The sequence below is a fragment of the Pimephales promelas genome, chromosome 14, assembly GCF_988280905.1.
Source record: "Pimephales promelas chromosome 14, fPimPro1.hap1.1, whole genome shotgun sequence".
NCBI classification, from domain to species: Eukaryota; Metazoa; Chordata; class Actinopteri; order Cypriniformes; family Leuciscidae; genus Pimephales; species Pimephales promelas.
The window spans coordinates 16780966-16807596 of record NC_142782.1 but is presented as its reverse complement, the minus strand read 5'-3'; the positions used below and the strand labels follow the sequence as shown (position 1 = coordinate 16807596).

Sequence of the window (26631 nt, the reverse complement as noted above, 5' to 3'; positions counted from 1 at the left end):
TTTGTGAAAAAAAAGGTGTTTAGTGGCATTGAATGTGCACTTGTACTGTACATAAAGTACATAAAGAAAGTACACTTTTAAGATTGATACACTGAAATACACTTTGACTAACTTGTACATGTGCAGTACTTGATTTTTTTAACTGTAGTGCGTTATTTGATATTACACTTTGTTGATATATTTTGAAACTGCAGCTTTATCTTTAATAATGTGTTATTTAAATGATATGTAAATACATGTTGTATACATTTCAGTAGAAAAAGTACATTAAAGTATATTTTATTTTACCATAAAAGCTTGTCTGTTAAAGGGTACTTCTGTTTCACAAGTGCAAGTTTCAGGATTTCATGCTGTATATTTACAAACCTATTCCATTGTTCTTATTCTGTCATGTAAATACGCTCTAACTGTCTAGTTTTGAAACAGTTAATCGAAATAATACTCATTTTCTTAATAACTCCATGTCCACATCACATGTAACAGTTTAGTCTAAATAAGTTTAGTTTTTAGTTTAGATAGGTAGATTGGTGGATTGATAGGTTTAGATTGGTAGTGAGTGTCCATTCAGTGTTTTACCTATGCTTCTACAGTACAAAGTAAGTTAACGGGTCAAAAATCGAGCCGTACCTGAGTACCAATTAACTCTAGTTTCCAGATGGTTGCACAGCTGTGAACAGTGTTACACAGCATGCGAAGATGATACGGATAAAGCATCAGAGTGAAGGCATTACATAAAAGGCTGATTAGGCCTGATAGATCACTGTACTGAATGGGTTTCTCCCTCCGTCCATTTAATCTCAGCGTGTGCGGTATCGATGTACCGTGTCTGTAGCCTGGCTGAATGCAGGCCGGAGGGTTTTAAATGAACATCAGTGCTGTGCTTTAAGACAAATGGCCGCTGATGAAATGTTAAATATTCAGAATTACACTTACCGCCATGTCGGAAACAACCCACTGCTCTACAACAGCCATTAAGCACCGGCACGCCCCAGATCTATGCTGCCAATCTATATTACATAAGTCTGTGCTTCACTAAACAAGAGCATGCAGTGACAAGCTGCAAAATGATACAGGCATTACTCTCTGGCATATTAAAGACCCACAGTGCCAAGTCATGTTATGTAACTTCACAAATACACACTGAACATGCTGAGACTAGCCTACAACATACTAAGATGTACAAGTACACAGATAGAGACAGAAAATCAAATAACTCATCTTTTCATTTCACCACCCTGCACAGTGGGGATGTCAGTGAAGTAATGGACACTTTTCACATTTCGGGTGTTCTCATATGCGGACCTCAAACTTTTGATCGGTCGTGTGTTTGTGTATAAAGATTTAAAAAAAGTGTTTCCAAATGTCCCCTCAAAAACGACCATAGAACTCATGGGTTGCAGAGATGTGCAATCTTTATGGATATGACCTGGATCTCTGGCCAACATAAAATAATGATGCATATGTCCCATCCCATGAATCATTTTACTCTGTTTCTAAACGATTAAAGGTGCCCTATAATGTGAAATTAAATTTATGTTGGCATGGTTAAATAACAAGAGTTCAGTACATGGACATGACATACAGTGAGTGTCAAACATCATTGTTTTCTCCTTCTTACTTAAATCTCGTTTTTGAAAAACACCCCTGAAAAACAGGCGAATCTCCACATAATACCGACTCTGACGTAAAAGTCGGGATCATTAATATGTATAATATTTGCATATGCCAGCCCATGTTCAGTGACAGACGAGACGGAGCTGCGCAGCCGAAGCATGGCCGTTGATCAGTGTTTGGATGTACACATGAACACAAAAGTATTTTTAGTTCCTTCATCCAAGCGTCTAAAGAAACAATGGGTTAATTTTATTTTCTCTGGATATTTCCAAACATTTCACCGACGACTGTTTCCTCAACTTCCCAAGAGCTGGCCTCGGACCGAGCTGATGTGTTATTGTTGTTCAAGTTCAAGTTAACGTTAATCTTTCACTCAAAGTCGTTCAATACTGTTTATGCATCAGTAAGTCAAGCCAGGGACTTCACATTGTTTCTTTTAGTAGGATGAAAAAATAATAATAAATGTAAATAAATTAAGAAAGCAGATACAGATACAGGTATACAGAAAGCGATCAATATCTTTCCACACAGCGCCAGTTTATCTGGACATTTGCCAAACTCCTTATGAATTCAATGACGCACGTTACAATGCACAACAAAGCTCTTGCTGTATTTACATGATCCTGTCTGCATTAGTGATAGCAGAGAAGGCAAAAATTGCGTTGCAATGATAAGATCTTCCTCCTCGCAATCGACAGGCTGTCTGTCCTCTGCCTGCTCAATACTCAACACAGCAACATTTTATGTGATGGGAATAGATCTAAATACTTCAAAAACATCTCACGATTCGTTAATCTCGATAGCTGTAATAGAAAAAAAAAACTATAATAGCTGGAGTAAAATTATTCGAAACAGTTTCACATGTAATACTTGGCTATTTTATATGCAAGCATGTCAGCCAATCACAGCAGAGCCCGGTTACACACAGCAGACACGCCCCTTCAAACAGTGTTCAGATCAGAGGCTAAAATCAGGCTAGGAAAAATGCCTTTTATTTCTAAATTATGACTATTTTTGATCTAAAAAACATACTAACATTATAAGGGCAACCCAGGAAACATTATACAATAATTAAAAAAAAACATTTTAGGGCACCTTTAAGTTTGGAGAGCTGGTTGTCTTCAGCCCACAATATCTGTTTGCTGTTTCTGATACATGAGTCACAAAAAATAACATGGGATCTGATGATTTCTCTGTATCGATATAATGGTCTAGGAATGCGCACAAATTCTGTAAAAAAAAAAAAAGTACACAATCTCAATCAAATAATGAGGCTTTCTAACAATTAACAGGTTACACATCCCGACTATTGTGCCAAATACTTCTATAAACTCAACACATCACTATAAACTTTACATATTAATGCATTTAAATTGCAACCTTTTCATAGTAAGTTCAAATATAAATATAGTTTAAATATAAATATATTTTTGTGCATTATAAATTGTATGCAATATAAAAAAAATCAAGTTATATATACGTTTTTATATTGTCCAACAAAAAATGTCAGGCGGGGTAATGTCACCCCTGCTTTTAACATCTACGTGTTCTGTGTGTGTTACACAGGTTTCTCCATCCATTAATCCATGCATCCATCCATCCATCTATCCATCCATTCATCCTCATGGATATTCGTTTATTATTGAAATTGGGTCGTCTATCTCCCCATCCCAGGTGTCAGTCAGCAGGATGGATGTTGCCATTGACTAATACCTGCATGCACACACACACTCACTCACTCACTCACTCACTTTCACACAGCTTATATTAGCCTCTGTTGAGACTGATACACCCCATTATGAGCATCATGAGATGACCACCTGTAGCCCACACACGTGTATACCTACTTACATGTCCACAATACACCTGCCTCCCTAAAGACCAATAACGTTGTTTAGCTTTTTTTTATAAGATATTTTAGATAATGTACTTCCTTTAGTTGGCTGTTTGGCTTCTTTTCAATTTTTTTTTTTTGCATTGCTGGTTTAAATCTAAATGGGTTTGGGAGCTTTTATAGACAGATATGAGCATGTTTTTTAAATTGAGTCTGTGCATTTTTCATGACTATGTATGTGCATTAGAAGTGTCTGTGCGTTTGTTTTTCTTTTAGTGGATTTGTATTTATAGTGACTTTTAGACTTGCATCTCGCTGGTGGCATTGCAACATTGCGCTATATAAAATGGTTGCTATTTATAGATCAATGATGCATACGGGTGCCCACTGGCTCAGAGAATGTGGTACTATTACCCACACGGACACTCGCACATGTACACAATACATGCATACTGTACATACACAGATTGTGTGTTATGCCGCATCCAGCCTCCCTGAAGAGAGGTGTTTGCATTAGGCCACATCTACTCTTAACAGCAAATTGAATCCATCTATCCATCTAACAGTATTTATTTTCTTTCCTCCCTCAGGAGACTGAGATCAGCAGGAAAAGAAAGGAGTGTGAAGTCCTTGAGGAGGAGGTGAAGAAAAAGAGCCAGTCATGTCAAACTCTGGTGAGAGCCTTTACAAGTTCACGTCTTATGAGAGGGTCTCGCATGCTGGGTGTCATATCAAGACTCTTCTGAGATATTTACTGTTAGTCTTCCACCATACGGCTCTTTTTGTAGTTGTGATTCATAAGGGGCCGTAATAGGGTTGCACTATTTTAGAGGCCTACAGGTACCCACAACGTATGTACTCTCTGCTCATCATTTTCACTGAGAATTGGACATTTTCTGTTGGTGATATGTTGAATTTTGATGCTTAAATTAAAAGTATCATGCTTCTGGGTTGCAGGTTTCTTGTTAGGTCCAATATACAGTTGCAGGAAAAAGTGTGGGAATCATTTATGAAATTTTTGAACACTTAATGCAGCATTTCTAAATGGGATGGGTGGGCTCTGAAAAGTGTTTTGAATTATGAGAGCTGTATTATTATGTGCTACATGGTCTTTTATTACAAAAAAAGCAAGGATTTTTATTTATTTATTTATTTTTTTAATATACCTCATCATCACTCTTAAACATCCTATTTAAAGGTGAAGTTGTGTTATATATGCTCCAGTAGCTTTTTTAGTTGTTTATGTATGTATTTACTAACCTATATTTAAATTATTTAAATAACCTATATAATATAATTTATAAATATAATAAATAACATAATAACCAGACCAAATAGATTTATGTGTGTATTTAAAATTTGTATTTATTTATTAAGAGAGTTTTCTTGATGGTTTATAATTTTGTTTTAATTGCATCTTAGATGCTAGAATGGCTTCTTTAACACTGACCGGAGCGCATGTAATGTTATGATGCATTGCTCAATTTCAAAATGTTTGGTAGGCAGTGTAAGATTGTACAAGGGATCAAACCACTAACCTTGTGGGAAGTGGCCCACTTCTGCCAAGCCACCCATGAGAACTGTGTGCTTTAATATCATATTTAGATTGGATTTTGATTGGCAGGATACATTCTGTTCCAGGGGGACAGTTTTTTGGACAACACAGGTGCTGATGAATGTATTTGCCTGCTTGAAGCATGTGGATTTACACGCTAGCATGCACACGCACACACACACACGCACATCAGTGCATACTCATCACTCTCAAGGGCGTTTTCTCTCTTTTCCTGCTCTCTCTCAGTCTTTCTCACTGTTCCCACATACCAGACATGGAGAGCTGACTCCAAGGTCCACTGTCAGGGGAAACAAAGCGAGCAGAAGGACAAAAAAGCAGGCACAAGAGGGGGAAAGAGAGAGAGAGAGAGAGAGAGAGAGAGAGAGAGAGAGGAAGATGAGTGAGAGTGAAGAGATAAAGAGTGCGTGTGTATGTACAGAGACTAATCGTCCCTGACTGCCAGGGAAGCTCTTTTAAAGAGCCTCTCTCTTCTTCTGTATTCCTCTCACCTCAGCGTTCGGGAAAGACTTTTCATCCATTACACATGAGAGAGGCTTTGCCAGGGCTTTTTAGAGCTGAGGAGGACCTTTTAAATGGGTCATATGCGGCATGCCCTAGGTTTCACATTTGATTTCAGGTTTTTGGTCTATTATGGAATTAATTGAATATGAGCTCTTGTACCATGTGCTGCGAACTCAAGGGACGAGTGCATCACTATTTAAATATTAATACGTCAGGTATGCATGTTGGATAGATTCTCACATTAAAGTATTGATCCTAACTGTTTCCAATAATGATATTTCTATTTTATTATATTACATTTATTTATCATTATTTAGCATGTATCATATGAAGAGTTCAAAAGCCTCTAAATGCCATTTGAAATTTTCTTCTAAAATGACCATTTTTATCAAGCTTGTATATTTAAGTTCAGTAATTTCACTTAAATGACAATTAATAGGTAATCTTCATTGCCATTTAAGTGAAATTACTGAACTTAAATATACAAGCTTGATAAAAATCATCATTTTAGAAGAAAATTTCAAATGGCATTTAGAGGCTTTTGAACTCTTCATATGATACATGCTAAATAATGATAAATAAATGTAATATAATAAAATAGAAATATCATTATTGGAAACAGTTAGGATCAATACTTTAATGTGAGAATCTATCCAACATGCATACCTGACGTATTAATATTTAATTTATATCTTATATCTTATTTTAATTAATATCTTCATATATATATAATATACTAAAAATTAAGGTTTCTAAAATAAGGCCACAAAACACTTACTAAGAATGTGTCCACTAGACATTTGACTAATGGATGTTGTCGCCAAGAGTTTTTGCTTCAAATTGATCTGAAAATCATCCTGCCTAATCATTCACATAAAACAATAGATTGTTTGAAATTGTGAAAAAAAAAATGTGGCCCAAAAATGGCCCAACCACCTCATGAATAATTAGGTGGTTCTCACTTGAGAAGACAAAGACCCGCATAATGAGCCTTCATTATTAGCCACATAAGATTCATTATTTTAAAATAGTCTAGCTTGCATTGGAACAAACACTATAACAGTTGATTAGTTTATTTTTGACAAAACATACTGTATATTTAAAATATGACCAGAAACTCTCTAACAAAAGCTTAAGAGTAAAAAAAAAAAAGAGTAAAAACTTGATTATCTATCCAAAACTAGTCAACGAAATGTTTCCATTACAGATACTATTCTATATCGTGATTAGAACAAATCTCAGTAGGCTATAGCAAAAAAAAAAAAAAGTTTACTAATGTAGGAGCGAGAGTGAATGAACGCACAGATGCGATGTACATCTGTAGTAAACAACATCTTTCATTCACACACAGACATGCAATTAAACAGTCTTTTTGCAGTTTACAGACACTTTTCAATAACGTGATTTGAAAAAAGCACTTACGAATAAATAATTTACCACATCAGCTGTATCCGCTCCTTGTAATGAAACTACTACACTACTACACTTCTGTTGCTAGTTGTTAAATGCCGACTTGTGCTGGTTGTTGGATGCCAGACTAGTCCACAGACTGTAAGCTGGCTTGAGATGATTATTAGATGTTAGACTAGTCTATAGGCTGTGAGCTGATTTGAACTGGTTATTAGATACCAGGCTGGTCTACCAGTTGTGACTGGTCCACAGAGTGTGATCTGGCTTGGACTGGTTGTTGGATGTCGGATTGGTCCACAGATTATGAGATAACCTGGGCTAGTTGTTGGATGCCAGACTGTGAGCTGGTTTAGGCTGGTTTTTGAATGCCAGACTGGTCCACAGATTGTGTGTTGACTTAGGCTAGTTGTTAGATGCCACGTCGGTCCACAAATTGAGAGCTGGTTTAGGTTGATTGTTGAATACCAGACTGGTCCACTACTACTACTACTACTTGAAGAACATTTAATAAAACTTAATATCAAGAAACTTTTAAGCCAATATCAAGGACTGAGTTGCTGTCAAAGTCATTCAGTCACAGCGTGTGAAATGCATCTGTAAGCAGGCTATAAGTTATTCACAAAGCATAACACTAAAAGGATAATATTACAAGACGTTTAACTAAAGTTTTACAAGTGAAAGTCTCTAAAATGCTATCTGAGTGCATATTTTTATCTCCTGTGACCTCTTTGCGTAAATGCAATCATTCCTATAATGTTCCCAGTCTAATACTTCACTAGCACACTGTGTTAAAAGATAGAGCGGTGAGCTCCAAGGGCCAAACTCAATTACCTAAAAGCAGTGTGTGCCAGTCTTTAGACAATCTACGAGGTGCCCTGGGTTGTTTGAGTAGTGTGTGTGTGTGTGTGTGTGTGTGTGTTGTGTGAGTATACGTATACTTTCATGGTTTTGTGTGTCCTTTACTGGCAGAGCGGGCCCTTTGCCCCCTACGGCTACAGCGGTTGCTTTTGTTAATGGGGAAAAAAAGGAATTAATGGGAAAAATACAAAAAGAGAGATGCTGTCCATACATGATGTGAAAAGCAATTGGAGTAAAAAACACTTTAGAACCCAATTTCACGCTTTTGCTATTTCCCCTCGACCGCCATTTTGCTCTCCTGTCTCCTAACCATTGTTGTTTTGTTTGGGATGTGGGAACAGCAGACTGTAATGTAAAGCTGTGGCTGATGGTGTTGCATTGTTTCTTGAAGGGTGGGATGTTGGGACAGTCTCTCTTTGGGTGCCATCTGCCTCTCTTCTTATTCACTCATCACATTTACATCTGATTCCAGCCAGTCCACATGCACGTATAAGCAGCCTCATGCACGTGCGATTTCATGCACTTCCAGGAATAATTTCCATGCTGTTGTTTTTGGATGCTTCTGTAACACATTTCATCTAGGGCTGGGTGATATTTCCAACGCTGACATTTTAATGTGCTTTTTATTGGGCCATTAAGTTTCTCAAAGACCTTTTCATATTTTTTGCAATCCTTATATTGTGAGTCAAAACTAGTAGAGCTTTAAGACAGAAGTTTTTAAGTCTTCAGGAACTTCAGGAACAAAATCAGCATGAGGTTTTTAAATGTTTCTGTAAAGGTCTGTATCATTAGGGCTGGATTTATTTGAACAAACATACTGTACAGTAAAATACAAATATTTTTTTCAAGGTTTTTTGATGAATAGAAAGTCCGAAAGAACAGTGTTTATTTGAAATAGGAATATTTTGTCACATTATAAATGTCTTTAGTGTAACTTTTGATCAATGTAATGCATCCTTGCTAAATAAAAGTGCTCAGTTGTTTTAAAAAAAATCTGACCTCGAACTTTTGAATCATATTAACCTCAAATTGTAGAGTACAGTATATATGAATGTACTGTATAAAGGTAAGTCATTTTTTATTATTACTATTTTTTTTAAAGAAATTAATAATTTTATTCAGCAAAATTCGATTTTGATTGATTAAATTTATAAAAAAAAAAGAAAAAAAAGTAAAGATTTATATTGTTAGAAAATAATTATATTTTGAATAAATGCTGTTCTTTTTACCTTCAATAGAATCTTTAAAAAATGTGTCACTGGTTCAATAAAAAGCAGCACAACTGTTTCCAACATTGATAATAACCAAGTATAAAATTAACATATTAGAATGATTTCTGAAGTAAACTTTTGACCAAATTGACTAATTGCATCTAACATAAGTTTTTGTTTATATAATGTGTGTGTGTGTTTGTACTGTATGTGTATATATGTGTATTGTGTATGTGTTTGTGTGTGTGTGTGTGTATATATATATATATATATATATATATGCGTGTGTGTGTGTGTATGTTTATTTATACTCACACACTCACACATATATAATAAATATATATACACTCACATACCGTATATTATATAAGCAAAAACTTTGTTAGATGTAAATAATCACTATTATTCGTTTCAAATACACTTATTATATATATATATATATATATATATATATATATATATATATATATATATATATATATATATTGAATTGAATGTGACCAAAAATAAAGAATTGGCCCTTCAAGAATTGGCCCTTTTTAAAGCATTGTGTGTGAGTGGAGAGCACATGGTTTCTTGGAGCCAAAAACGCCAGTAGTTAATTTGGAGTAGGACCATCACCTAAAGCATGAGATCAGAGATTATTCATGTGAGAATCAAGCACTGAAATGCTTTTGGCAAATAAAGCATATGCATATTGTATGTATAGTATTTCCCTCCTAATTGTGTCAATAATATCATCATTAATTTATGTCACAATTCAGTTTTTGTGTAAACATATGGACAGGACAGTGCCTCTGGTGTAACTTGTAGTGTGTTGATGTGCGTTTCTGAAGTGGCTGGCGTGACTTTGCCAACGGGACATGCTCTGGCTTGTTCAATTCTAAGGTCATGCTTCTGTTGAGTGGTCATCACAGAGCAGATGTGACTGTGACTCAAACTATAGATTTAGCCAAAACCACTCAAAAACATTTAGCAGCCACATAGCAACGGTCCGGCAACCACTTTAATGATATGCGATGACTTCTGCATGAGCACCACTCACGTTTCTTCAGAAAAATGAAAATTCCTTTTACCCTTTGTAACCGTAGTCTTTACTGACTAACTCATAATCTCAGTATTACCATATCTCAGGCTCATTGTAGCATGAATCCTGGTGTCAATGAGAATATAGTAGCTATCTCTTGAACAAAGCTGTTGCAAAGAGAGAAGACTGTCATCAAATCGTGTCGTCTCAAAGGTCAATGCTGCTTATTTTCTGGAAGGGCTCGACATACATTACCTTCCGCTCTCTTCCACAAAGCAGGATGTCTGGCTATAAATACCATCCAAAAATAAAATGAAAGCTTTGGTAAGTGTGGAGCACCATGGTTTGATTAGTGTGTGTTTATATATATATATATATATATAATTTGAAATGCCTCATAAAATACTGTCTCTAAAACCTGGGCTATATCCTAATCCTAGGCATAATAGGATGTTAGTCATAACATGATCTCCTATTTTATTTGTAGATATACCCAACTGTATTTATTCCTTTTTTAATTTTGTAGTTTAAGCAATAAAAATCAGCACAGGCAGGCAAAAAAATAATAATTATTACATTTATGAAATAGTTCAAAATATAGATATGGATATTGTGTACAGTTACTGTAGACTGTTGTTTGGTAGTTTTCATTTTTAATATAGTAAAAACATGTTCTTATACAGAGAATGAAAGATTCCAGAAACGTGTGTGTGTGCGTGTGCATGTGTATGTGTTTGTAATTAGTGTGTGCCTCACTTCTAATACATTATTAGCAGGCTCTTCCAGCAGAATGAATAGGATGTTTTCGTAATGACCTCCCTCGTGGCATCCCTCCCATTTTTCCGTTTGTTTTTTTTTTCTTTTCTCTTTTCTATTTGCAGCTCATACAAATTATGCTGCTGCAGAATCAGCACTGAGTCTCCTGGGCTGCTTCATGCAATTTGTTAGTGTTACACATTCGACGTGAATCAAGTTTATATGTGTCTAATCTGTAATCATTAGCTCTCTTGCTCTCTCTCCTGTACACTGGGTGACTTCTCAAGGCTTAGTCTATCATCCGTTCAGAGTTTTTTCTGGATCGATATTCAGACCGTGGGCTGCCAATGCAATCATGTGCAGCTCAGGAAAGATTGGAAGTGACTGCAGCGAATTGACGCTAGTTGAAATGACAATGGCTTTTTTGATGCGAGTGAATGGAGAGAAATGGATGTGATCTTAGTTCTGTCTGTGTACTGTATGTATGTATGTATGCGTGTATGTATGTTTTCTTTCTTTTTTTTCTTCTTTTAATTACATTGTTTCTTTCAGAGTTTTATTGGAGTAGAAGATTAACAGTCTTTTAATAGATTTACAATGTTTCATTTATTAACATTAGTTTACATTAATTAGTAATGAACAACACGTCTACTATATTTATTTATCTAATCATTGATCTCAACATTTTGATACAAAAAGTTAACAGATACGAGTTGTATCTGTTAACATTATAATGCACTGTGAACTGACATGGATATTTTTATTAAGTAACATTAACAAAGGTTAATAAATTGTAGCAAATTAGCTCAAGGGAAATAATTAATTATAACCCGTTATAATTATAAATATTTGGGTCAGTTAATTGGATTAACTTTTAAATGAATTAATATTACATTATCACTTTCAGTTAACCTGTTCGTCCAGCGAACACTCAATATTAATTGTCTGTCAATTCTCAGAAAGAATAATTTCTGTGGCCACAAAAAAAATAACTCTTTCTTACTGGGTTCATTGTTAAAGGACTTTGTTTTGCAAGCAGTGACCACATACACTCTAATCCTTGTAAATGTGCGCAAAAGCTTATTTAACTAATCATGAACACATAACACATACACATTCATGCTTACATGGGTAAAGGTGAAAGTGAATGAAATAAATAAAATAAAAAAGCTATGGAAATGTAATAAAATTCAGTTAGCCACGAACAAAACCATCAGTTTCTTCAATTTAAAGCACCTTGGCAACAAAGTGTCCACAGCTTACACTAAAGCTCTAGTTAGTTAAATGTACGATACTTACACAATTCCTTAGCCGTTGAACAAGCGTTCTGGATATACAATCTGAAAAGAAAGTCTCGATGGTTCAGTAGTTCGATGGTGGTGAAGTTTCAATCAGGTTCTTTTTTACGTTGAATGAAGAAATGACAAACTTCAGCGGTGTTAGTCTGAATTGGTTATGGTCGGTTGTAAGTTTAAAGGTACTGGCACTGGGGCAAATGTCCCCAAGGATGTCTCCAGTCTTTTCCACACAAACAGCAACTTGAAGAAAAAGAGGGGTGGGGGTTATTGGCCTTGGAGGTGTTCTGGCATGCTCTGAAGTTTGTGCTTATTTCTGTTACTTGTAACATTTTTTTAATGGCTAAGTACACTGTATTCAGCACAAACTGCTACAATAATATTGGAGCAGCATGTAAAAGTTTGTAGTTTTGAGAAAATTACGTTTATGTATTTGTTAATAAATACAATTAGTCACTAAAATAAGGCCATAAAGCCCATACTGACTAGTTATTCACAAGACTTTTGGTTTTGAAATTGTATCTCATAGTCATAGTTTTTCCTTCAAAACAATGTGAAAATCATCATGCCCACTATTTCACAACACATTGATTTAAAATTGGTAAGACATGTTTTGTTTAAGAAAGCTGTATGCGAGAAGGCATGAATCATCATGAATATAATGTGTTTCACACCTGGGAAGACAAAGACCTTCCACTAATGGCCCTATCAGGTGGGACTGTGAGGAAACTAAGAAAAATAATGGCTTTTTGATTGTTTGGATTTATATACAACACAACATAGTCCTAGACAAAAAGGAACATTAAATTATTGAGCAAATAATGTTTCTAAACAGAGAGACGTGAACAGTCACACACCTTTGTGCCCATTTCCAAGGTGTTTGCTTCCTTTTTTTAAAATAAAAAATAAAAAGACAATTGTGAACATGCTGTTCAAGCTATCAGATACATTTTTGACATCAGATACATTACACATACATTTTTATATTTGTTCATTTAATTTCTTTCTGGAATCCTTCACCTACTGTAGCAAAAAATAAAGCCCTGTTTATTTCATTTGTATATTTGTGTAGCCTATTTTTATTTGCGCCACTTAGGCCTAATTGTATATACTGTAAAAAAAAAATAGGTCAAATATCGATACTTGAATCTTAAGTCTTTTAATTAAAGACCAAACGTTAACTTCTGTCATGCTCATTTTGCGATCCAGCTAGTTTTCAGTAAACTGAAATGGTGAGGTTGTGTGATGTCGTACTATGGAGGAGTGTTAAGGGCGGGTTTTACGGTAGCACTTCTGGGCTACTGGCCCGATGGTGGAAACTTAACTTAATTTTGGGCTCAGTGCTTGAGGTCCGACGCTAAGTTTCCTACGCCCCATGAGGCCTTGCGTCAAAAGTGGGCACGACTTCCGGTTTGAAGTAAACAAAGCGCTACTTGACATGCTTGACACTCGTTCATTCAACAGTTGACAGTCATTCAAGTTATAGCGATCCAAACTAGCTAACGATGTGGGAACACAACCTCAACGAAATTCAAAAGGGTGAAATAACAGTACCTTTACCCTCCGCAGTAGTTGATTGGGAGTATTATAATAACATTATATATAATATAATAATCAATACTCATCAAGGCATGGTGACAGACAGTTGTGCGAGCTGACAAACAATTAAAATAAAAAAAAATACACACTTAGTCATTGTGCTTTGGAGTTTATTCAAAATTATAAATGAATGTGCTACTTGAATACATTAACTGGCACATTATTCTGTCAACACAGGCTTTGATCCTGAGTTTAGGTGTAACATCAGTAGCGAACAGCCAAACACATGCTGATAGAGTTTATAGAATATTAAGAATATAAACAAATGTACACATGAAGATTCGTCGTCTTTTGGGAGGTGATGGAAACTACAGTCGTTGGCAGGATCAGAGACAGGCTCTGGCAGGATCAATCTGATTTCGTTTTCAGCTTATGTTCAAAACAATCACGTTTAAGCCACTGAATTAGTTTAGTCCGGTTATACATACAACCGCGAACAGCACATGATGTCCCTGAGCTCCGTAACGACATCTCTCATAAAGATTTGCGTCTTTAAATAGTAAAATAATTCTCCGAAAAACAGCTAGCCTCTTCGCTAACTAACACACAAAATACCTTTGGAATGCTACTTCTGCCGCGTCACCGGAAGTTTCACCCACTTTATTTTTTACATGAGCGCCCCTCGGAAACTTGTGGATATTGACCCTGCACGGCACGTTTTTAGCCATAGCTTGCACTGGCCCGACAGTGGAAAATTTATGGTAAATAATGTAGTTAACTTATGTTAACAAATTAAAACTTATTGTAAAGTATTACAGATTTTTCTTTTTTTTTTCTTTTTGTTTTCTGTATTTTTGTTTCTTTCTCTAGACTTACAACAACAACATATATATATATATATATATATATATCTGCCGGAATATGTGCTTGCGAATCACAGCTCTGAGCAATACATTTTTCTTCCGTAGAAAGAAAACAGGAAGACAATATTTTCACGCTCCTTAAATGCCCCAGCATATCAGTGGCCACACACACACACACACACAAGTGAATACATGAACACTCATATTTATGGCTCTTGCTCGAAGATTACTTGAGTAACCAACATTAGCGTTGCACCACGTATATTGTTGGAGTGTAATTAAGTTTTCCTCTTGCAGTGAGGGGATAATCTGAAACTGTGTGGGATGAGGGTTTGGTTAGGGGGCGTATGCAAATTCTGTGCAGCATTAAAGATAAACCAATGATTTTAGAAGGTAACCTAATTACATAGAGCTATTTAAAGGTGTACAGATGATTTAGTCATAAAACCAGCATGCTGTCTAATGTGCTCTCCTCTCTTGTCTTTTCCTTGAGTAAAGCCTCATCAACAATACTTAATTGTACTTCTCACTTTCTCTCTGTCTGTCTCTCTCAATTATATTTGAATTTCAGTTTAGTGTGCTTCGTTGGTACGACAAGAACAGTACATACATTTGTATTGTATGTACAGTGATATTTGAAATATAGTAAAATAATGGTAGTGTAATAAATAAAACAAATCAAAGTCAAATTACTGTTCAAAACTTTTGGGTCAGTAAAGTTTTTTTTTTATTAATGTTTTTGAAAGTAGTCTCTTATTGTCACAGTGTGGGTTCACGTCTTGTTCCTGTCTGTCTTGTGTTTCCCCATTATTGTGTATTTGGTTTAGTCCTGTTACAGTTTTCCCGCTCCTCGTTTGTGTTCATGTTTACCACCTGCGTTAGTTAATTTGCCCAGCTATGTCTTGTTTCACTCATCCGCTCCCCTGTATTTATACCCAGTCCTTGTGAGTTCTAAATGTTGTTATGTTTGCTATTTTCGTCTTCGTGTTCCTGTTCCGAGTTCCCTTGGAATTACCTGTTTGTTTTATTAAATAAGTGCTTGCGATTGGATTCACTCTCTGCTTCATCCCTGCCAGCATGTAACACTTATGCTCACAAAGATATCTTTGATTTAAAAATGCATTAATAAAAGTAGTAGTATTGTAATTTTAAAATATAAAAATTGTTTTATATTTTAACATATTTTAAAATGTATTGTTTTTTCTGTAGTGGCAAAGCAGATGTTTCATCACAGTTTCACATGATCACTTGGAAGTTATTCTAATATGCAAATATGATGTCAAAACAGTTCTACATGACGAATACAGTTTAAAATAGAATTTCATTTGAAATATAATTTTTCTAGCAATATAAAAGTATTTACTTTCACTTTCGATCAATTTGATAAATCCTTGCTGAATAAAAATATTAATTTCTTTAAAGAAATTACTGACTCCAAACTTTTGACTGTTAATAATTTCATTTAATTTAATTTACAACAATAGTGCAGAGTAAAATTTATAAAAAGGAAATAAATTACAAAGATACAATTATTTAAAATTATCCATGAAGTCCATGAAGAGTTTATAGGTTTGTGTAGTTCCACAGAATCTTGATAATATTGCATCAAAATGTGATAATAAAATGTAATAATGTAATCTTTGTCATTTATTTCGTTTTTATAAATTTTACTCTGCACTATTTTTGTAAATGAAATGAAATGAAATTATCAACAGCCAAACGTTTGGAGTCAGTAATTTCTTTAAAGAAATTAATATTTTTATTCAGCAAGGATTTATTAAATTGATCGAAAGTGAAAGTAAATACTTTTATATTGCTACAAAAATTATAGCTAATATATGTTTCTGTTTTTGTCTTCTTTGTTTTTGTTTTTTTTTTTGGTTATATTCCACTGTCTGTCTGTATGTAATGGTATGTTACTGTAGGTAAATTGTTTTATAATGTTTTAGTTTTTACTGTATGTGAAGCACCTTGGGCAACATTCTGTTGTATTATGTGTGCTATATAAAAAAAATAAAAAAATAAATAATAATTTCCTCTTCCTCTGAAACAACGTTTTAATGTCCCTTAGGCCATGCAGGTTTAGTGATGGACTCTCTATTCTAAGTGTGTTGTGTGGAGACTGCATGATTTCTGTTGACTACTGATCTCTTTAGTCCAAACCCTCAGTGTCAGTCTTTTTTTCAGACAGATGGGCCACAGCGTCTCTCTCTTACTGACTCTCTCTTACACTCTCTCCCTGTTTTGCTCTCCACAAGATGAATAATGCATTGACCAACACCAGCTGTGATGGAAACTCTCTGTTCTTACCAGGAATACACCCTGCCGTCTAAACGTGTGTTTATCAGTGTGTGCCTGTGAATATTTCTGCTAGGCACAATCACACTTGAACATTTGTTCCACAAAACTGAGATTCTAAACTTTCTGTTTGTGTGTTGACAGGAGAGTGAGCTTCAGCATGTTCTGCAGGAGAAAGCACGCCTGAATCTCCGGTTGTTCAACGATACCCAGAACCCAACAAAATATGAGCAGGTAAGCAGTCGGTCTCATTATAGCTGATGGCTGCATGACAAACCCTGGCCGTCTACTTGCTCACACACACACAATGGTATTGTAATCCATTCGCGCCATCATTTGTTCCCTGGTGGAGAGCAGTAATGGTGTTTTTGCCACTTGAGTGGAAGTGGAGGATTGTTCCTCATAAAGCTGGAGACCTTGGGCTGCCCGGCATACATTTCAGCATTCTCAACTCAACTCAATCCGGCGAGTCCCCCTGCCCCTCAGGAGCACAGCAGTGACCACCCACTCACTCATGACATTGAGGAATTCATCTCTGAACGAGTGTATCAATGTACACTGTATGAGTATGGAAGATTTGTCTGTAGATATAAATGGCAAAATAAATAATAAGAGTTTGGTTTATGCTAAAGTAGAAACACTGTAAGAATGAAGTTTAGGCTACTTTAATTTAAAGAAATCCCAGTTAAAAATACTTGATTCGTTAGAAAAAAAAAAAAAATTGGAATTTTTGTCATAAGGAAAAATATTTGTACACTATACCATTCAAATGTTTAGGGTCAGTAAGATCTGTGTGTCGAACGGAAGCGAAGTAGGACAGAGAGTGAGAGAGGGGAAGGGGGAAAAGTCCACGAGTGCTGCCCCCTATCTGCACAAATTACAATTACATTTTGTTTGTTGATGTCTTTTGAGCTCCAAATTAGCATATCCGAATGATTTCTGAATGACATTAACACTGAAGACTGGAGTGATGATGCTGAAAATTGAGCTTAGCCATCACAGGAGTAAATTACATTTTAAAATATAGTCAAATTGAAAACAGATACCAATATTTAATTTGCCACTTGCTGAAATAAAATATTTAATTTTGTTTTATGTGTATTAATATGTTCATTTGTGGTCAAATAAATGCCTTGGTGAGCATGAGAGAGTTCATACATAAAAAATCACATCCCAAGACTTTTGAACAGTGCTTCAAATATTTATGTATTTATTTAGCAATAATTATTTGTGGCCAATAAATGTTTTAATTCACTAACCATTGGCCAAAAGCTCTTTGTGGACCCTGTGCCTGTCAATGGTCAGAGTGTTGTGCAGTTAGTACTTTCAAACTAGCAAAGAGTCTGTGCCGAAGTGCAAAAAGATTTAACGTCTCAAATAATGACAGAAAATGCCATTAACACTTTAAATTGACTGAGATTAGAGCTGCTCTTTCATGAATCAATTTAATCATTTGATAAATGTCCCTTTCCATGTGTTATAGATGTGTACTGGTATGGGCAGATTATCATGACAGATAATTGCTCTGCATTTTATTAAATAATATGAGGTTTAGATTTCCAAGTCAGTGTTAATTCAGTGTCATTGATATAGTGTTATAGTTTTTTTTAATATCTTAAATTAGATTTTATATTTATTGATATATTTTTTTAAGATTTTCTACCTTATAAGGGGTAGTTTGTGAACCCCTGATTTAAATGAAGTTTGATTGAACTGCAAATCAATAAATCACAACAATCCTGTGCTATGGTTTCTGCTATTGGTTCAGGCTTCGGCAGAAGGTATATTTTGCCATTATTACGAGAAAATATTTCATCATAACATCTCAACATAACATCTAGTGTTGTAACGAGACATTTTTATTTCGAGATATCGCTATACAGGAATGCAACGATATGTATCAGTGATGTAAGCGATATAATTTACAATATAGACTTAGTTTTATTCAAGACTGAGTTTATTGTATTTATATGGTATAATTCACCTAAAAATGTAAATTCTGTCATGTCATTTTAAGATTTTTTTTTTTTTTTGTGAAACCATTTCCGTCCCCCAAGTCCATTCCTCCAAAACTTAAAGGGGGGGTTGACTGCGATTTCACTTTTTTCATTTTAAATAGTGTGTAATGTTGCTGTTGGTGCATCTGCAAAGTTGCAGCGCTGAAAGTTTAGTGTAAGCAGAGATATTGTCGGATTTCAATGCCGGATTCAACAAGAAACTGTTACTAAAACATGAAGCAGTTCCAACTTTAAAACCAGAGGCAGCAGTTGTTGGGCCACAACCTGTAAGTAGGCTAAGACTTAATCATTTTAAATGTATTTGCATGTATAATTCCAGGCGTAGCCTTGTGTTTTATTTTTTTCAAATGCCAGCACTGGCTTTATAGCCACTAGGCTACTAGTTATGCCATTTTGTGTCTACGACAAACGCGTACAAACATTATGGACCTGAATTTTGTATAAGTACTATGTTGTAAATGTATTTTTCATGTATATATTTTTTATGACGTTATTTTCGATTTGATCAAAAACGTAAACTTGCCAACGCTGTTTGAGTATAACATTAGTAGCCAGTCAGTTGCTATTGTTGCCAGTCAGATGCTATTGTATAAAACAAACGTGTATAAAGTTAAAAAATTGTAGCAAATGATCATTCAGAAACGTTTAGTAAGAGCCTTGGGTGGTCTTATCTCATTATTATGAGAAAATAGATCATTTAAATTACATAATATCTCGTTATCATGACATTATTGAGTGGAAACAATAATGTATGGGATAGCAATGTGCCACTGTTTTTTAGTGATGGAAAAAAAAAAATATATGGCAAAACTTTTAGTAAATGAAACAATAAGCCTGTTCCAAGACCTTCAGTCCAATTACTGTAAGAACAGCGGTCCCCCAATGGAACTTTTCTGAGTCAAAGGGCACATCTTCTCCCTTTTAGCTCCCTTTTATACCCTTATGTATTTTTGGTTATTTTCTAATCTATCAGTTGTATGTGTCTGTATGTTGATCCTTAAGGGGTAAAAATGTAATTTCCTGGATAGTGAAGTTGATGTCCCTTGTGATGTTGATCTTGTGATGATGGTCTTAAATTATGAGTTTGTGCATTTTGTCATGGAAAAGCAATTTCCTGAAGGCCTGTTTTATTACAGTGTCAAGAGTTAAGACACATTGTTGAACAAGACAATTTTGGCGTGGATCTTTGTGCATAACTTTGCATAAATTGGATAGTTTTCTTCAAGGGTCTGAATAGTGAATGTAAAGAAGTACTGCTCTCTGGAACTGGCTTATAGTACATTCTTTAACAGCAGCATGTTTACAAGTGCTAGTTTGTCACAGTATTGATGGGCCATAACTGCTATCACACAGACATTACCAACATACACAGCACTACATATCACTTAAGTTCTTGTGACCAAACACTGCAGTTTCTGAACTCTTCCACAGAGGTAAATATTAATATTAATAGAAGCTGAATACCAGTTCCATTTAAATGTCATGTTTCGTTAGTATACTCTAGGTCTGGATTTACAGCTGATCTATAATTATAAAATGTTTTGCTCACATTTTTGGGGTGCTAAATCAAATTTTACTCGATTAGTAATAATGGCTGTTATTATTATTATTATTATGAATGTTAAAAACCACTTATTTTATATAGAATATATGGATATTTTTGTGGAAATCATGATAAATATTTTCAGGATTCTTTGAAAAATAGGATAATCATAAGAACAGCTTTTGAAATAGAATTTGAATGAGACATCTTTTATAACATTATGAATGTCTTTTACTGTCACTTACCTTTTGATCAGTATGTATGTAGTGTATAATTAAGCATCAAAATCGGTTTTCAACATTGATAATAATAAGAAATGTTTATTGAGCAACAAATTATAATGATTTCTGAAGGTTTCTGAATAATTATTTTTACAATAAATATGTAATAAAATAGAATTAAATTTTAAAATAGAAAACAGTTATTTTGAATTGTAATAATGTTTAAAATATTTTACTGTATGCTTGATCAAATAAATGCTGCCTTCCTGGGCTCCATTGGTTACGTCTTCTGGTGTAGCACCTTTGAAAGAGCCCCTATCATAGCATTTGAAATGTTCCTATTTTTGTTTTGGGAGTTCCCAAAAACAGTTTAACGTGCATGCAAGGATAAAAAAAAAAAAAACACTTTATTTGTCTTACACTTTACTTTACTTTAAATATGCATTTATTTTTACCCGATTTGCTCAACGACTCCCAAATGATTCGTTCGACGATTCATTTTCCCAAACACCTCCTTTGAGTGACGCGAATCTGCGGCGATTAGTCAAATGACCCAGTCAGTTGTTATTGGTAAACCGTCGGCAACGGAACGCCCATAACCAGGATTATAGCTTGTCAAGTGTTGAAAATTGTATATAGTGTTCCCTTACTCGTACTTCAAAGAATGTCTGGTGAATATCAAAAACAAAACTCCCCCCTAAATTATTAATATGAGACTTCCGATTCATTAGCCGCTATAGGAAATTTAAACATACAATAATATAACAACAAATACAAGTTTGCGATATAAAGCAGCATAACAGACTGTTTTTGTACAGGTAAAATAACTGGAAGTGAATGACACTAGAAGCAGAACCCCTAAGAGGTAGGTCCCTGGAGAAGATATGTTTTTTAGTTTCGGGTTGTATTTTATCTTCTCCAAACCGTCAGATCGTCCGCTTTTTGGTGGCCGCCAAAGCAAATTTTTGTCCCGCCAAAGTCTTTTTTGATCAGTGAGTGATGTAGAATAGAAACTGCTGCACTTAACAGGGCGCATAACGAGCAGAGAGAGAGAGAGCCCCGGCCACGCGCATGCACTCTCAAGTCCTCAAACAACACTAGCGCTGTCTTGTTCTCTCTCTCCCACGAGCATATTAATCAAAATCAGTTGATACGATAGTATAAGGTCGGAAGACTGCAGTTTCATGTGGAGCATTTGGAGATTAGAGACTCTAGGCCTACACTCAATGAACAACATCTCAACACTAAATTATAATGTCTCATATAGACGCCTGTCTCAAATACAAGCCGGTGCAGTTCTACAATTTGGGGAAATAAAAGCCCGGGCTATTATTTGAAGTTTTACGGTATGTAGGCCACCACTGACATGTTTTCCGAGTGGACCAAGACGTGGTGACCTTTTATTCAGGGACAAAAGTGCCTCAGCACGTTGTCGACTGCCATAATTTCTTGCCAGTTTATGTGAAGGAGTTTCTCCCGTTCTGACCACTCGCCAAAGTCTGCCCACGAGCAGCACTCTCCATCCCGAGGTGAAGGCGTCTGTGGAGGCATCCGTGGACAACACTTTTTACACCTGACTGGTACCAGTTGATTGCTCTCCAAGGTTTCAGAGCTGGGAGGCATTTCTGATCGACCGTTAGGCGAAACAGACTGGAGGCCCTTGCACTAGGTGGTACTTACTCTTTTAGCCATAACTGCAGCCGGTGCATGGGAAACAGACCCAACTGGAGTACTGATGATGTTGAGGCCATGAGGCCCAGGATTTTCTGAAACCTTTTTAGCAGGACTATAGTGCCGCAGCGGAAGGATTTTGTGATGCGCTGAATGTTCAGTCTGCGATCTGGTGACAGTCGCACAGTCGTCATAGACAGCGAGTTCAGTTCTGTGCCCAGAAAAGATATTTTCTGACTGGGAGACTTTGACTTTGAGACCTAGATTCTCGAGATGTTCGAGTAAAATGGTCCTGTGTTCAATGAGCTCTGAGTATGATCGAGCTAGAATCAGCCAAATTCAAACTGAACGAGCGAAAAGTTTCGGTGGAAGTCTGGCCGTGGCGAGACTTCAACACCGTTGTTTTTCTAGGAGGGCTAGGAAGACTTTGAGACCTCAGGCTTTTATCTCAATCTTTTGCCGGGGCCCACACGGAGGGGGTTGGCGGCCGGCAGAGCGAGAGCGTGGTCTCTGCTCCCGGGCTTGACGGCACTGTGAAATCTTTGACAGATGATCCAAGAGGCCAGCTGGGGTGATGGGCGCGTCGAGGAACGCATAACGCTCTGCGTCCGGTATCTCAGACAACGTCAGCCAACGGTGAGAGAAGCAATGTTCCCGCGCAATGGCCCATACAGTGGATTTTGAAAGGGCATAGAAGAGCATAGCAGAAGTAGAGTGGCCAGCTTTAGAATGTACCACCGTTTTAGCTCGCCGTCCAGCAGAGAGTCGGGCAAAGATGGGCCTCTACTAGCCTGGTTAAAACCACACCATTCTCAGTTGTAACTGAGTTTTGGTCTGGCAAAGCGTCATAGACAAATCATTTCCAGAGGGGCGTCACCAACGGACGTCGCAGGTAGACCTAAAACCAATCAGAGCGATGAAGGAGATGACGTACGCAGAGCGGAAGCCGGCGGAGAAACATCTCCGAGTGTTGTTCTTTGCTCGGTTTTTAACAATAAGGAAATGTTCAAATCGCTTGAAACAGACACGATAGCTGATTCGAATGAGTGATGTTGGCTACTAATGTAGGCTACAAAATCTGCTTCAAAATCCCAGTGCTGTCGTCATCGTGTAAAAGCCTGCCCCAACGTTTCTGATTGGTGCCGTGATTTCGACGGATTGGAAATGGGCTTGAATGAGCTCTTTGCCAGACTAACTTTCAGAGCAAATCTAAATTTGCCGGAAGTTTTCTGGGTTTTCCCAGGCTAGGTCTCTACAGCTTCTTCTACTGGAGGAAGATAGTGTTATCCTCTATCTTTAGCATCGTCGAACACGAAGAATGCTGCTGAGACAGAGGTACGCAGTCCCTATGCAAGAAACATCCATCCAGTCGGTTGTGTGCAGGTGCCGTCCACTCAAGGCCGAGGCTCGCCGTGGCCTGTGAAAGTAGACGCATCAGCTCGGATTCGATGCTGGCCCATTTCCCTGATGACTCGCGGGCAGAGGGGGAGAGGTCCGCAGAGCTCGCCCAGTCCTCACTGTCCGATGCCAGGATAGATCAGCTGTCCTCCTCTGCAGATGCAGCTATCTGCCGTCATTAATGGCGGAAGCGGCACCGAACGGCGGCCGTTGTCCGTCGCTGAGCGACTCAAGTGAAGCTGGTGAAGCTCGTGGGCGAACCAGCAAGCATTTATGGGCTGGAGGACCCGCTGAGTATGGTGCTTTTTACAGCATGGCACTATAGCGGGTAGAAGTGCAGACTCTGAGAAAAAATGTCAGGAGAGTCACCATGGCAACAGCTCGCAGTGATGGCAGCCACCGTCAGCGAGCGCGAGAGCTGCATGATCCTTACCCAGGCAGGAAACGCAGAAAAAATGGCGGTCCCCATCACTGAGTGCGGCTCGGCACGAGCCTCAGGAACAAGGCATCTTTAAAAAGACGCTGCTCTTTTAGATAGAGAGAGCGAGTGTGAGTCACAGTGGCGAACACACACTCGGCAGAGTAAAAAGGATATAAACGCCGGAAAGCATAGCAAGTATGGCGACTGAAGGCGCAGAGATAAAGGCCTGTGGCTTCATATGCAAAGGCTCGTCCTGCAGAAAGCTTTTCTCAGATGGCGCGGCTTCTTCACTCCGGATCCGGCGGTGCGTGAGTTTCTCTGAAGAGATGAAAAATCAGATTATATCAGCCCATCGAGCTATATTTATAGGCCCAGGCCACGCCGCTTCAGTTGGTGGTGATGTAGTGGGCGCGAAGCACCCACCTTTGGATCTGACCACTCTCGATAAGCTGCTGTAGTTGCCGCAGGATAGCAAATAGGCACGCAAGCCACCTTTGCCTATGTCTCCATGCTTCCGCAACTCTTTTTACATTTATTCAAAATTAAGGATAATTTTTGGCTTCAATATCTCCTGAAAAAGAGGGTTTCCCCTTGCATAAGATATTATGCAGTACGAGAGAACCTCTCGTAAGAGAACTACAATAAAATATGTACATTTTGGCAAAGTAATTATAATGCCCTATAATGGCACACCACCTTAAACATATGAAACAACATTCAGAGCATGTTGAAAAATAATAGAGTAGAACTTTAGTCATATATAGTTGGATTATGAAATGTTGCACTTTGATATTATTGGTTAATGTTATTTATTTATTTTTTTTTTACCTGCCCTCATGCTTTGGTTATCCAAGAATAAAATGTTGTTTCAAAGGTGAACAAAGTTATTACATTTTCATGAAAGATAATAACTTTTTTTACTCACAAAAAAGACACAAAAAATATGGTCAGTTTAGACATCATTTTCAGTTTAATTTGAGTGTCTTTTGCCCAACACCACTATGGCCATCCAGGACATGCCGGTTGAATGTCATAAGAAACATCTATACAAGTGTAATAGGTCAAACACTTTTCCTCTAGAACAAGCATATTCGGCTGTAATTGGTGTTTCAGTACGTGTGTGTGTGGTTCAAGTTGCAGATAAGAGATGAGTGTCAGATTGGACAGGCGTGGAGTGTGTACTTGCTACCTCTGACTCTGTCAGCTCAGCTTTTTATCATGACTGAAGCTGCGATCGATACAGGACGTCAACCCCTCTGCTCTCGGTCTCTAAATACACGACTCTCACCCCAGAGCTCAATGCTGACTACACATGCTCTATTTATTGCATAAAAGTGAGTGCAAACAAACAGAAAATATCATTTTCAAAGGATCAAAGTATGGTTTTTAATAGAAAAATGTAATTATTTGAAGAAACACTTTCATATGATGTACAGTGGAGATGTAATGTTATTATTATCACATGTATTATATATTTATAGAATTATAATATTGTGATATCATATTTTAAAATAGTCATTTTTGATGTACTTTACATCTTTGGTGTGCATTTTTATTTTAAAGGTGTACAAAGTAATCTTTTCTCATTGCAAACATTTTCCACAAAGAAACAAACTACTTTTGAAAAATATTTTAAGAATTTTTAAACACATTTATGACAAGAATCAGGTTAATTGTTCTTTTGGTAATATTAATACTTTTTTTATTCAACATTTTTTTGTAATATAGTTAAAATATAAATTTTAGTTTTGTTTGATTAAATTGTATCTTCTATATGGCTGTTTGTGAAATAGTAGTACTTCGCAACTGTGGCTACATGAACTGAAAAAAACAAAAATAAAAACATTGGAGCAGATGTGCTGGTCAGGATACAAGTGTCTAGAGTTGCCCTCTCAGACCCTAAGAGTATCATATGCTAGAAGTTTATAGATTGTTGAACGATTTCACTTATTAGCCTTGTGGCCACATGCATCCAGATGGTGTTATTCATTCACAACCTTCCTCTACCCCACTGTAGATCCAAAGACAACCACTGCAGTTTGATGCTCACAACTACTATCTTAAACTTTCAGTAGTTGGTAAACTAAATTATCTTTTTCTTGTACCCTTGTAAAATCACACTTACATGTTTTATTAAATGTAAAAAGAGCCGGATTGAGCTTAGAGATGATTTAAACTGAATTCAAACCTGCCATTTGCCTGAGCACTAGTCTGTCAAACACGTGCACAAACCAGTAGGCCACATCTCAGACATATTTTTTTTTTCTTCCACTTTTCTAACAGAGGTCAGAAGGGAAACCGTGTAAGCCTGAAGATATTCTTGATTAATCTCTCTCTCTTTCTCTCTCTCTTTCTCTCTCTCTCTCTCTCTCTCTCTCTCTCTCTCTCTCTCTCTCTCTCTCTCTCTCTCTCTCTCTCTCTCTCTCTCTCTATAAGGTGAAAAGTGAATATGAACAGCTGCAGGAGGCTCTGTACACTGTGACAGTGGAAAGAGATTGCGCTCTGTTGGAGAGGACTGAGCTCCAAGGCAAACTGGAGAACCTAGAGCAGGTGCTGAAGGTGAGAACCAGACAGACT

The 26631-nt window shown here is 36.7% G+C and overlaps 1 protein-coding gene across 29 annotated transcripts in view; it reads left to right on the top strand.

The window, feature by feature from the left end:
- rimbp2b (RIMS binding protein 2b) overlaps nt 1–26631 on the top strand; it is a 175281-nt gene that overhangs the window by 77158 nt on the left and 71492 nt on the right. For all 29 annotated transcript variants that reach the window (XR_005623988.2, XR_005623957.2, XR_016146490.1 and 26 more), the window contains 3 exons: nt 4039–4122; nt 16927–17016; nt 26491–26613. Coding sequence is in view for 25 of the 29 variants with exons in the window: in XM_089119509.1 (XP_088975635.1) it covers nt 4039–4122; nt 16927–17016; nt 26491–26613 (297 nt within the window). In the remaining 4 variants the exon portion in view is untranslated. The remainder of the gene's footprint in view (nt 1–4038; nt 4123–16926; nt 17017–26490; nt 26614–26631) is intronic.